The sequence below is a fragment of the Phocoena sinus genome, chromosome 4 (assembly GCF_008692025.1).
Source record: "Phocoena sinus isolate mPhoSin1 chromosome 4, mPhoSin1.pri, whole genome shotgun sequence".
Classification (NCBI taxonomy): Eukaryota; Metazoa; Chordata; class Mammalia; order Artiodactyla; family Phocoenidae; genus Phocoena; species Phocoena sinus.
This window is the reverse complement of record NC_045766.1, coordinates 84,330,995-84,342,296: the sequence shown is the minus strand read 5'-3', so window position 1 is coordinate 84,342,296 and position 11,302 is coordinate 84,330,995. Positions and strand designations below refer to the sequence as shown.

At 44.3% G+C, this 11,302-nt stretch overlaps 1 protein-coding gene across 2 annotated transcripts in view; it reads right to left on the bottom strand.

The window, feature by feature from the left end:
* Positions 1-221: 221 nt before the first annotated feature.
* DRD3 (dopamine receptor D3) overlaps positions 222-11,302 on the bottom strand; it is a 36,052-nt gene continuing 24,971 nt past the window's right edge. Inside the window, exons 4-7 of one of the 2 annotated variants that reach the window (XM_032630865.1) lie at positions 6,185-6,381; positions 1,705-1,840; positions 1,558-1,605; positions 222-418 (exon numbers count right to left, since the gene is read on the bottom strand). In XM_032630865.1, the coding sequence (XP_032486756.1) occupies positions 222-418; positions 1,558-1,605; positions 1,705-1,840; positions 6,185-6,381 (578 nt within the window). Of the gene's footprint in view, positions 419-1,557; positions 1,841-6,184; positions 6,382-11,302 lie in introns of both variants that reach the window. The other variant, XM_032630863.1, reaches the window with a different exon arrangement.

The following is an 11,302-nucleotide window of genomic DNA, read 5'->3' as shown; positions in this document are numbered from 1 at the left end:
TTGAAGATTGCCAGAGTGAAGTCAGAGTTTAGCTGGGGAGGTAGAACTGTCTGTTCTGGAGGAAGCAGTTCGTTACACCTGCTACTCAGGGACATCTTGCCTTCGGGAATCTTCTTCCTGCCACATGCCAGCAGACATCGCACTGTGTTTTGAGCAGGCCCTGGCCAGTGGCCCGGTGGCCTGGCAGCTAAATGTGGGCACAGGGAGTCTTCCCTCCTCCTTCAGCAAGACAGGATCTTGAGGAAGGCTTTTCGGAACTCGATGTTGAAGGTGGTATAGATCACAGGGTTCAGGGCGCTGTTCACGTAGCCCAGCCACGTGGTGGCACTGTAGAGCTCTGGGGACACGTGGCATGCTTGGCAGTGGGTATTGAGAATGTGGGTCAAGAAGAAGGGCAGCCAGCAGACAATGAAGGTCCCTAGGTTGCAAAGGAAGAGAAAAACTGGGTCAGGGGTTTGTTTACTCCCTTTGTTGTAACATGGAAATGAGTCACAGTTGTCTACTTTACGGCAGCTACTACGCTGGAAGTTTCACATACCCTTTTAATTTTTACACCAACCCTATGAAGCAGGTGTGATTAGTCACTTTTTTTTTTTTTTTTAGGTGAGAAAACTAGATGCTAACATCTTTGATTCATCCCAAGCCTTTGCTCCTAAATCAGTTTTCTGCTTTGATCTTTAGATAGTCCTTCGCTAGTCTTTTCTACTTCTCAATTCAATTCAAATATTTATTTTATGTCTATCCATGCAAGACATGTTCCTAGGCACTGATAGGAAAAAAGACCTTAAAGATGCAATTCATATAGTTAAGGTTGTTGAGGGGATTAACATAGAGGTTCCCTGGACATGAGAAGTCCCTAAGACATGAGTAGTTTGGGGCTTGTCTGTGACAGTGAACAAGATATGTTCACCGTCACTAACTCTGTATGGTACCACAACTTATCAATTTTTAATTTCTTTATTTAAATAAATTTATATTTTTCTACTATAAAAACCAGCCCTGATTTTATACAGTATGGAAAACTGGGTAAATATGCAAAAGTAGAAAGAAGTGAAATAATCACCCACCACACAAAGACAATCACTTTTGACATCTGAGTGAATTAATTTTCAGTCTTTTTTTCTCTGTATTTAAAATAATCTAGATGTTATAATACCATATGACAGTAGTCTTTTGGCATTCTCACATTTTTCACTTAATATTTTAAAATAGGTAAGCAGGTAGGAAATATCCAGTATGTGCTAGATGCTTTTAATGAATCATTATCTTACTTATTATTTGATTTATCCATTATAATTCCAAGTGATAGACACGACACACAGCTCAATTATGTGACTTGTTCGGTTTCATAAATTTCAGTCTAGGTGTTTTGAATTTCCACCAGAGTTAAGATTTATTCACAAACTCTTTTCATTTACATTATAAACATTTATAAATATTACAGTCATTGGATTTCCAATTTCTGTTAAATATGGTTACCTTAGTATCCTCCACCAGCTCCACTGAACTCAACCTAACTCAACGTAATCCAACCCATCCCAACTTAACCTGACTCACCAAGCACCATGACCAACATCTGGGTTGCCTTCTTCTCCCGCAGTGGCACTCCCCGAGGTTGCAGGGGGCCCAGCTTCAGGGATGTCGACAGCCTGCCATTACTGAGTTTTCGAACCTCTAAGCTGAGCTTAGGTGCCATGGTGGGGCTGAGGGAGTTCCGAGTCCTCCCCTCCCTTTTCAACTCTCCTTCCCCTTCTTGGAAGCCTGGTCTTCCCAAGACAGTATCTTGGCAGATGCTGTAGTAGCGCTTCAGCTCCATGTGTGTCTGACCAGGGGAGAGGGGCTGTAGGTGTAACAAGAGAGGGTCCTGACATTTCTGGGGATATTGTTTATCTTCTGAATGTTCCTGAAAGAGAAACAGAATGCAATGAAGGAAGAAGGAGCCATCATTGTGTGAAACCTACAGAGGGTGCCTCTGAGAGTGGTGGGCTCATGGGAAGTTAAGGTAAACAAAATCTGCTTCCGCCTTTACAACTCAAAAGCACCTACCACATAAAGAACATTTGAGAATCACAATAATCCCTGGAGGAGGGCAGAATACAATTATAGCCTGGCCTTTTTAAGGTAGAATGACCTGGATACACAGAGGAAAATGTTAAATGGCACCATTGAGATGTAAGCAGAAAAATCTGGAAAGTGGGAAATGATAAGACAAATGACTCAGTTTCTTCAACAAATAAATTGCAGTGACAACACCACCACCACTCACCAGGTATGGGTCTTATTTGAATTTTGATTCAAATAAACCAACTATAAAAAATCTGTAAGACAATTGGGGAAATTTTAACATTGACTGGATATTTAATGATAGTAGGGAATTATTATTAAATTTTTTAGTGTGATGTGGTATTGTGGTTACGTGTTTTATGAAAGAGCCCATATCCTTTAGAGAGTCTTAGAGAAATATGTTTGGCTGAAATGTTGTTATGTTTGAAATGTGCTTCATAACAATCCAGTGGGGGTATGTGAATGTAGGTGGGAGTGTAGTTGAAAGAAGACGGGGCCATGAGTTGATAATTGTTGGAGCTGGCTGATGACTACTGAAGGCTTAGTTATATTTGTCTTTCTACTTTTTTAGTTTTGAAATTTTCAATAATAAAAAGTTTTAAAAACCCAGGATTTTCATCTCAGCTTCCTCCTTAGTTGATGCATCCTGGGCAAGTTAATTAAATGTCTCTGAGCCTCATTGGTAAAACAGAAAATAAATGAAAAGAAACAGGTTTGGGATGAACAGACTCTGAGAGTAGGAAACTGAAGATATGTGAAAGTTTCTGGTATTTTGGGAGGACGTGTGTGTGCCAACGTCTGAACTTCTTTCCATGTTTGAAAAATCAGATGCTGTGTCAATCTTGAGTAGAAGGCAGGACTCCCCAGCACCCTTAGCAAAGCCATAAAAGCCAGATATTCACTTTCCCCGACCTCCCCACTGGGCAGCTAGAACTCTGGTACCTGAACCAAGCCCAGCCAATTGGAGATTCGCACCTACAACCTTGAATTAGAGCTCATGAAGCAGGGAGACTTCAGAATTCATCTAGCAGTGGTGACAGTCAATGTTCAGTGTCCTAGGTATTTGAACCAGATTCTTCCTTAGGCATGAACAGTATCTTCTGAAGCTGTTCTTCAGCCTTCTCGTTGAGTCTGAGCTACTTGATATCCTTCCAGTAAATTCCTTTTTTACGTAAGTTAGTCAGTGTCAACAACCAAGAACTTTCACTAGTCTCTCCTTAGTTCAAGGAATCATAGTTTTCTAGACACACAGGGCTGGTACACTGTACAAACTTAGAAACATTGTTGAATAAATGAATGAATGTAAGTGGGCTTCAAGATTATTTAGTGTCTTAAAAACTGTGCTCCACAGAGGTGTTTGTAGGAATTCTATCATAACATAGTTTTTTTTTAATTTGGTTTTCATTTTGATGGAATTTTCTAATAATTAATGTAAGTATACCATGTTTTATCTGAATGACCATTTGTAACCAAGATTATATTTTATGATTGAGCTGGCATCTAGTGATCTTCTAAAAGATGCATTATTTCTGAAACTAAAGGACTAGGGACAAATTTTTGAGAGTGCTTATGAAATCTCAGATTTGGGACTTCCCTGGTGACCCAGTACTTAAGAATCCACCTGCCAATGCAGGGGACATGGGTTCGATCCCTGGTCCGGGAAGATCCCATTTGCCGCGGAGCAACTAAGCCCGTGCGCCACAACTACTGAGCCTGCGCTCTAGGACCTGCGTGCCGCAACTACTGAGCCTGCGTGCTGCAACGACTGAAGCCTGTGCGTCGAGAGCCCATGCTCCACAACAAGAGAAACCACTGCAATGAGAAGCCCATGCACCACAGCGAAGAGTAGGCCCCGCTCGCTGCAGCTAGAGAAAGCCCACACAGCAACGAAGACCCAGCACAGCCAAAAAAAAAAAAAAAAATTTATGAAATCTCGTATTTGAGAACACTGATCTAGTACAGCTTGTCTCCATTTCACAGATTTGGAAATTCAGTCATGTAGAAGGAAAGTGATTCTTCCAAGATTCTATATTGATGAGTGTACTTTTCAGCTCTCTCTGCAAACTTTTATCACCACCTCCATGACTGACATGAAGAAACATTGGATTGCGTTGGATCTGCCTGGCAGAGCCCTCCACTCCCAGATGGCAGGACAGAACCTAATTCTCCACACTCCAGACAACGCCAGCTTCTTGACTCTTCCATCTCTCCTCCATAGTCAACGGTTTTCCTTCTTTTGGCCTTGGAGCCTTCTTGGACTTTAAATCTCTTATCTATTAAAAAAAATCGTTTACAGCAAGAGTCTGTAACAGCTACATCCGGCCCATGTAAAAGTGGTTACTTAACTATATGGAGATTAGACAAGGCTTAGACATTCATCATCATGGGTTTTTGAAGCTTCGTTCCTAATATTTACTTGGCTGTGGAGCTCAGGGAGAGGAATACTGGTCTTTTATCTAACACCTTCAGGCTCCATGCAGCACTTGGCTTTTTTGGGGCTGGTTTGAATTGGAAGGATAAGAACCAGGGTGACTATGAAATTGTCTCGGTTTTCCCCATATTTAATGGCAAATACGGCACTTGAAGGTTTCCCATTAGTCTCCCTTTTCGGCGTTTCTTGGATCTGCCCATGTCTGTTTCAGCGATGCCCTGTTTCCTCTAATGCAGGTTGTTCTGGATGGTATCTTCACAACACATCCAAGAGTCATTGGCTCTGGTCATTGGGATCCTATGCTTTTGGAATATTATTTGATAATGCCTATTCTGAAGCTCAAATCAGGTAGAGTCTCAGATCTGTTTTTTATTACAGATGCAAGTGTGAGCTTGGCGCTAAATTTGATTTTGGGGTGGAAGCGGAATTAAGTCAAGCCAATGACTTGAGAAAGGGTCTCTTATTCTTTTCCTACAGTCAAAGGCATGGCTTACTCACCATTTTCCCCATGGCATCTGATGCAAATCTGGCCCTTATTGAAAAACTGTCACATAGGATGCAACCGTAGCCAGGAAGACTAGGGTGGGTTGAAGGAAAAACAGTTGTGGGTTAAGCTCTACATAGTTGGGCCATATAGGTGACAATGCTTTGAATACAGTGTGTTCATATCCTCTGTCTTGGGTCCTGACCTCCTATTTCGCAGGGGCCAATATTTTTGCTCTACGCAAGTCTTGGGACTTTGAGTTCGAGGTTCTGATTCTCATTCAAGTCATTATAGGTTGATCTAGACATCCAAAGTGTACCTTCCTTCAACATCAAACTCAATTCTTACTCTATGAAGCCTTTCCGGAGCATACTGACCTTTATCTTCTCATAACCTCTCCAGCATCTAGTATTTAGATGCTTAGTTGTCTTCATCTCACATTTGGCAAACGTCCCAGTCAGTGTTGGGCTGCTCATTAATTTTGGGTGGAGGTGTGTTTTATCGGCTTGTCTAAGATTCTAAGCTACATGAAGGCAGAGGCTGTATAATATTCCTGCTGTCTCTTCCCTAGAAGATTGCAGGTGATTGGTATTCATCCATTCATGCTTCAAGTACACCTTGAAGCATGTGCCAGACACTGGAATGAGCAGAATTCACAGCCCAAGCAATCAGAAGATTTCAGTGACCTTCCTTTTCAGAGCCTTGAAAGACCTAGTAAAATGTGTCATCAGCATCTCCCATTCCCTCAGCTGGTTAGTGCCTCAACACAGAGGCAGATCTAGAAAGGACAAGAAGTTTCAATGGACCCCCCAGTGATTCCTGATGTAATGATCTGGCCAAAAAGTCATTCCTGGAAACCCGGCATCAGCCAGTGGTAAAGCTACCACACTAAAACTTCATACCTGTGTGACATCTGAACAGCTGGCCATTTAGGGACAATGAAAGACTTTGAAGGGGAGCAGAAGAAGCCCAGAAGCTATCCTATCATCTTGCTAAGTCAAGTGTGCTCTAGGGAAGACTATCAGTGCACTTTTGAGATTTGATTTCCTACCTTTAAAGCCTAGCCAATATCTGCAGATTAAAAGGTGGGTATCAGATGTGGGTCCCCGATGTGGCAGAACAGGCAAAAGCATGCACTGCTGGACACAAGGCTGGAGGCCACGGGGCTGGGTGTTGTCTTCCTTCTGCCCCTCCAGGGTGCTTACCTGTTGGGGGAAGCCGGGCCTGACGCTGATGCACTGACTGTTCTGTCGAGTGAGGATCCGTTTCCGTCTCCTCTGTCTCAACACCACGTAGATCCTGGCATAGACGAGGACAGTCACTCCAAAGGGCAGGTAGAAGGACACCACTGAAGAGTAGAGGACAAAGTCAGGGTTGGAGATGGAGCAGATGCTGGGGTCTCCTGTGAGTGAGAGAAGGGGAGAAAGCAAAGTAGTTGGCCAAGTATGGGACTTCGGTGGGGAGCACAAAATATGACCCCACATCATGTGTGGTGTCTCCACCATCGAATCCACAGTGGAGCTTCGAGAAGCAATGGCCAGTCCCACCTACCCCCTCATCATGTCCTGGTCTATGTGCTGCCTCCTCCGTGGAGGCTTCCTTGCTTGATTTTCTCAGTCAGGAGTGACTCTTACTTCCTTTGTGCCCCACAGCCCTTTACTGTGCAATTAGCACACATGGCCTGATTGTTAACTCGTGAGGGTGCCATCTCAGACACCTCCGTCGTCCTCTCGCTGAGAGTAGGAGGTCTAATTCATTCCGATGTCACGCACAGTTCACTAAAAAGAAAATTTACCGATGATCACATGCCAGACACTGCTCTACAATGGGGCTGCAAAGATGAATAAGACACAGTGTCCTCCCTTGAAGGAGCTCCCAGTCTAGACAGACAGACGATCCCTTCCGTATGCTGCGCTAAGCGTCACAGAGGAACGCGGCCTGGGAGGCGGGGGTCGGGGGGTGTCACAGAGCAGCAGAGCAGAGGCTCCCAGGAGGGATGCAGCCCCCAGAAAAGGGCCTGCCTGTGTGGAGGCATCAGAGGGTCGTTGCATGCAATGAAAGAAAAGAGGAAGGCTTCTTTGCTGAGAATGCCAGGTCCCCGGTTTTGAATCTGAGTTGTCGGGCAGGTGGTGGCTGAATACAGGCAAGTCTATTTCTCAGCGAATCCCAGTACTGCTCAGGGTTGAGATGGGAAAAGGGCCAGTAAACCTACTGTCATCATGGGCAATGTGAATCGAGGCACATCCTTGCTTTATGTCCTGAAACGCTCCTGCCCTTCCTCCTTAGGGGGCCCTGCAGCTTTGTCTTCTTCACTAGCAGATGTTGAGACCCTCCAGTAGCCAGAGTAAGGCCTACAACTTGCCCCATCTTGAAAAAGAAAGTGGAAGGAAACTAATATCTTCCAGGTGATTCCAAGGGCTTTAGACACATTATCTTACCTAATAAATGTGCAACATGATGTAGGCAGGTGCCATTACCGTCTCTATTCTCAGATGAGCAGACCAAGGCTCAGAGCTATTCAGTAAGTGGCCTAACAACACACAGTCTGGATGTGTTCCTCCAGTCATTTTGACCCCCAAACCAATGTTCTTTCTATGATTTTGACTCTCCACCTCCCTCTACTATTGGGACACGACAAATTTGCACTTCGTCCTGTCAGCAACAGGTGTTGGCACATCCAGCCAATCTTAATAAAGGGATGGGCATTCTCCAACCCAAACTCTGGCCTCGGAAGATGCAGCCTCAGATGTGAACTGGTGGGGAGAGGGCTGTGGTCACATGGTCCCCTCATTCTGCTTCTTGGTCTACGGAGGTAGGTAGAGGCCAGGCAGCCTGAAGTGGGAGACCCAGGTCTCCATTTACTAACTGTGTGACCTTGGGCATGTTACTTAACTATGCCAAGCCTCAGTTTCATGGTCTGTAAAAGAAGGACAAAAATATTGTCTCATGTAGTGGTTGTGAGACGAAATGGTAACTATTATTATTATTTATTCTTTACTATTATTTATTATATACTTCCTCCGAGCTTTTTGAACTTGAAAGGGAAGGTATCACTTGGAGTGAAAATTTGGAGAGAGACTTATAGGGAACAATATTTGTGGGGGAGAGAAGGGAGCAACAGCTAAGAATTAAAACAAAATGAACAAGAAAGCATGTATTCAGTGCTCAGTCAGGCATTTTAATGACGGCACTGCCACCAGAATCTTTATGAGCTACTCCCAATTCTCTGATTCTCTTGGTAGGGGGGTAAAATTCAGGTAAAATTAATGTCATCTCACCAAAGCCTATATCATCATCTTTTAGGAAATGGCTCATAAAACTCTGAACAGTGGTCACCAAAATGGCATCTTCTGGTCTTCTAGGGGAGTGGGGTTGGGAGTAAGGATAGGGAGGCAGCTCAAGGTCTTTCTGAATCTGTAAGGAGCCATGCTGGCAGTGATCACCCCTCCCCTGCCGTCAGCTCCCCTGCTGTCAGCGTCTGACTATGATTGAAATGCCTCCTCTAATGAGGAGGTACCTCAGCACGTTTTGTACTGAGAGGGGGTCAGAGGGGTGGCAGGGTCACTTTCCCCCTATTCGTCTTGTCACCATCCTTGGTGTGCTAGATAGTCCCCATGCGTCTCTGCAGATATACCATCTACCCTTCTCTATCCTCCTCTGGGCTTTGGGAGGCTGACCTCTATATTTTATATATTAACTACTACATTTAAAAAGCCAGGAGCCAGAGTGGGCATAGTATGCTTCCATTTGTGTAAACATGGACACACACACACTCACATGTGTCCATGCACGGGTGTGTGTATGCACTTGCTTCACGCGTGGCGTGCGGGATCTTAGTTCCCTGACCAGGGATTGAACCCATGCGCCCTGCAGTGGAAGCTCGGAGTCTTAACCACTGGATCTCCAGGGAAGTCCCGAGCACTATCTTTTAAGAATATGGGTGTTCACTTCTAGGGAGGGGACAGGTGGACTGGCAATCCAGGGTAGAAGGGAGACGTACAGGTAAGTCTGTATATATACCTCATTATACCTTATGTTTTATCATGTGCAAGTATTTATTTTTCCATTAAAAACACTGAAATATTGAAATGTTGAAATATTGAAAGGCTATGTGTGAGAAACAGAGTGAAGAGAGAGCACATAGCTATTTCGAAATCGCTGATCAATGATCTTCAGTATACAGTCCCTGAACCTGCATTGTCATCCCTTCCTTCCTTCCCTACCTGAGAAACAGCTGCCTGTCCTTAGACAGAGTTTTGCAGCCTCTCCCAGAATTTCTCCATGTTATGCACCCCGTGAGGCCTGTCAGCAGGCAGAGTGATGCTGGAGGCCGTTGGGCAGTGAATGGGGCCCTGCCCCAGCCTCCGCCAGGCCTGGCCTGGGTGTGTGTCCTGTGGGCAGTGCAGAGTGATACACCACACACGGCCAATTCTGAAAGCTTCTCTCTGCTGAGTCCTGAGGAGGTGGTGAGGGCAGTGAGGCCCCCAGGAGCTAGGCTTCCCCAGGAGATGAGGTGCTTTGTCTTGATTATTTAACTGAAAGGGTAGTGTGCTGTCAGCATAACAGTTATTGAATGCATGAATACATGAATGATGAATAAATGAGCAAACTGTACAGATGAACATTTTCCATAACACATCAGCGGTCGCTAGCTGGAGCATAATAGGGAAGGCCAGGAGGCTACCCCCCATCCTCCGCGACTGGGATGTTTATCCCAACTAATCTCAACAGCTAAGGAGGAAAGAATGATGATGAGGACTCATCCACTGACTCATTCAACACAAGTTTACAGAGCGCCCGCTGTATTCAAGGCGCTGTGCTCACTAAATATCTTTCGTGGGCTAGCCTGGGAACTTGAGTCCCACAGTCATGTGAATGGCAAAGTCAAAAGCAAGTTGAGTTGAGAGATTCATGAACTTCTAGCTCATTGAAGGATTTGTCCTCAATTTGTTTCCAAAGACAGGAGATCTTAATGAATTTGATCGAGGAAGAACCTAGTATTCTCTTTGTGCTTCTCAACCAAGTCCCCCTACCCCCAGATGCAGGGTTCTGAAAGCCAGGTGAGGCGTTCTATTGCTAAAATCTAAATAGCCCTCCTCCATTTCTTTGTTTCAGAGGAAAATTAAGTCAGTTGGTAGGACTTTCTCAACTTTAAGTTCTTCTGCCCTTGAAAGTTTCTTAAACCCTGGTCACCAGCTACTGCTTATCCATTCTGGAATTTTTAATAACCCAATAGCTATCTGATTTAACAGAAATTTAAATACTAGTTATTTTTCTTATCTGTAAAATAAAAGGGTCAGGGATCTTTCAGATTTCCTCTAGTACTAACACTCCATCCTCTGCTGCTATCAGGGGCTGTTGATGATGTGATATTTGGCTCCTGACTGCTGGGTCTCTGCTGGGACCTGGGGCGACACGGGTCAGCCAGGCCCCACAGTTCTGGAACTCTCTGTGACCCAAGATCCTGCTTTATGTGTGCATCCAGACATGCATGTCATTCTTTTTCGGGCAATAAGAGCAATTCCAAGATAGAAGAACCTGAAGTTCAACTTTCCTCTACGTTACATTCTCTGACAATTCAGAGTCCCACGTGGCAGCCCATTTCCTTAAAAGAAGAGCCCTGCCAGAAAGTTCTGTTTTGTGTTGCACCTCATGAAAGTCCGGCCACTGCCAATATCAGGTGTTGTTGGCAGTATCCTGCCCTTTTCTCCTTCTCACAGGAGGAGCAGAAAAAAATGGCCAAGAGAAGTCATTTATATTGGGCTTTTGAATGAACTTGGGAAATTCCTTAGAGCTGTAAGAGGTGCTGGAGGAACCCACATCTATCAAGATAATGAAGCTTTGCTGTGAAGGTCAGACTGAGGCAGAGAATGCCAGTGGGGCTTCTCTGCCTTGAGTCCTGCTTACGAATTCCCTGAGAGCAGAGCAAGGACTACCACTGTTTAGATATCCCTTGGAGCAGGGGCATAGTTAAATTTTGAGGCACAGGAACTTTTCTAATACATAATAATAGTAACAACAATAACACTAGCTAGTATCTACTGGGCTTTTACAATGGACCTGACACTTGAGCACAATACATGAATATGTGGAGAGCCTACTGTAGCCTAATTAATAAATTTATAAGTAAGAGACAGAGAGAGAGAGAGATGAGAAAGAAGTGAGCCTATACGTGGTAAGTCATGAGCCTTTTTTGCCTTCTCAATTCTATATTTGAAAATCCTTTTGGAAAGATTTTTCTGAGTTTTGTTTCTGAAACAATAATGATCTCACTGGTGGCAACAACACTGCATTAGGTCCTCATTCTTCTTCACTTTATATGT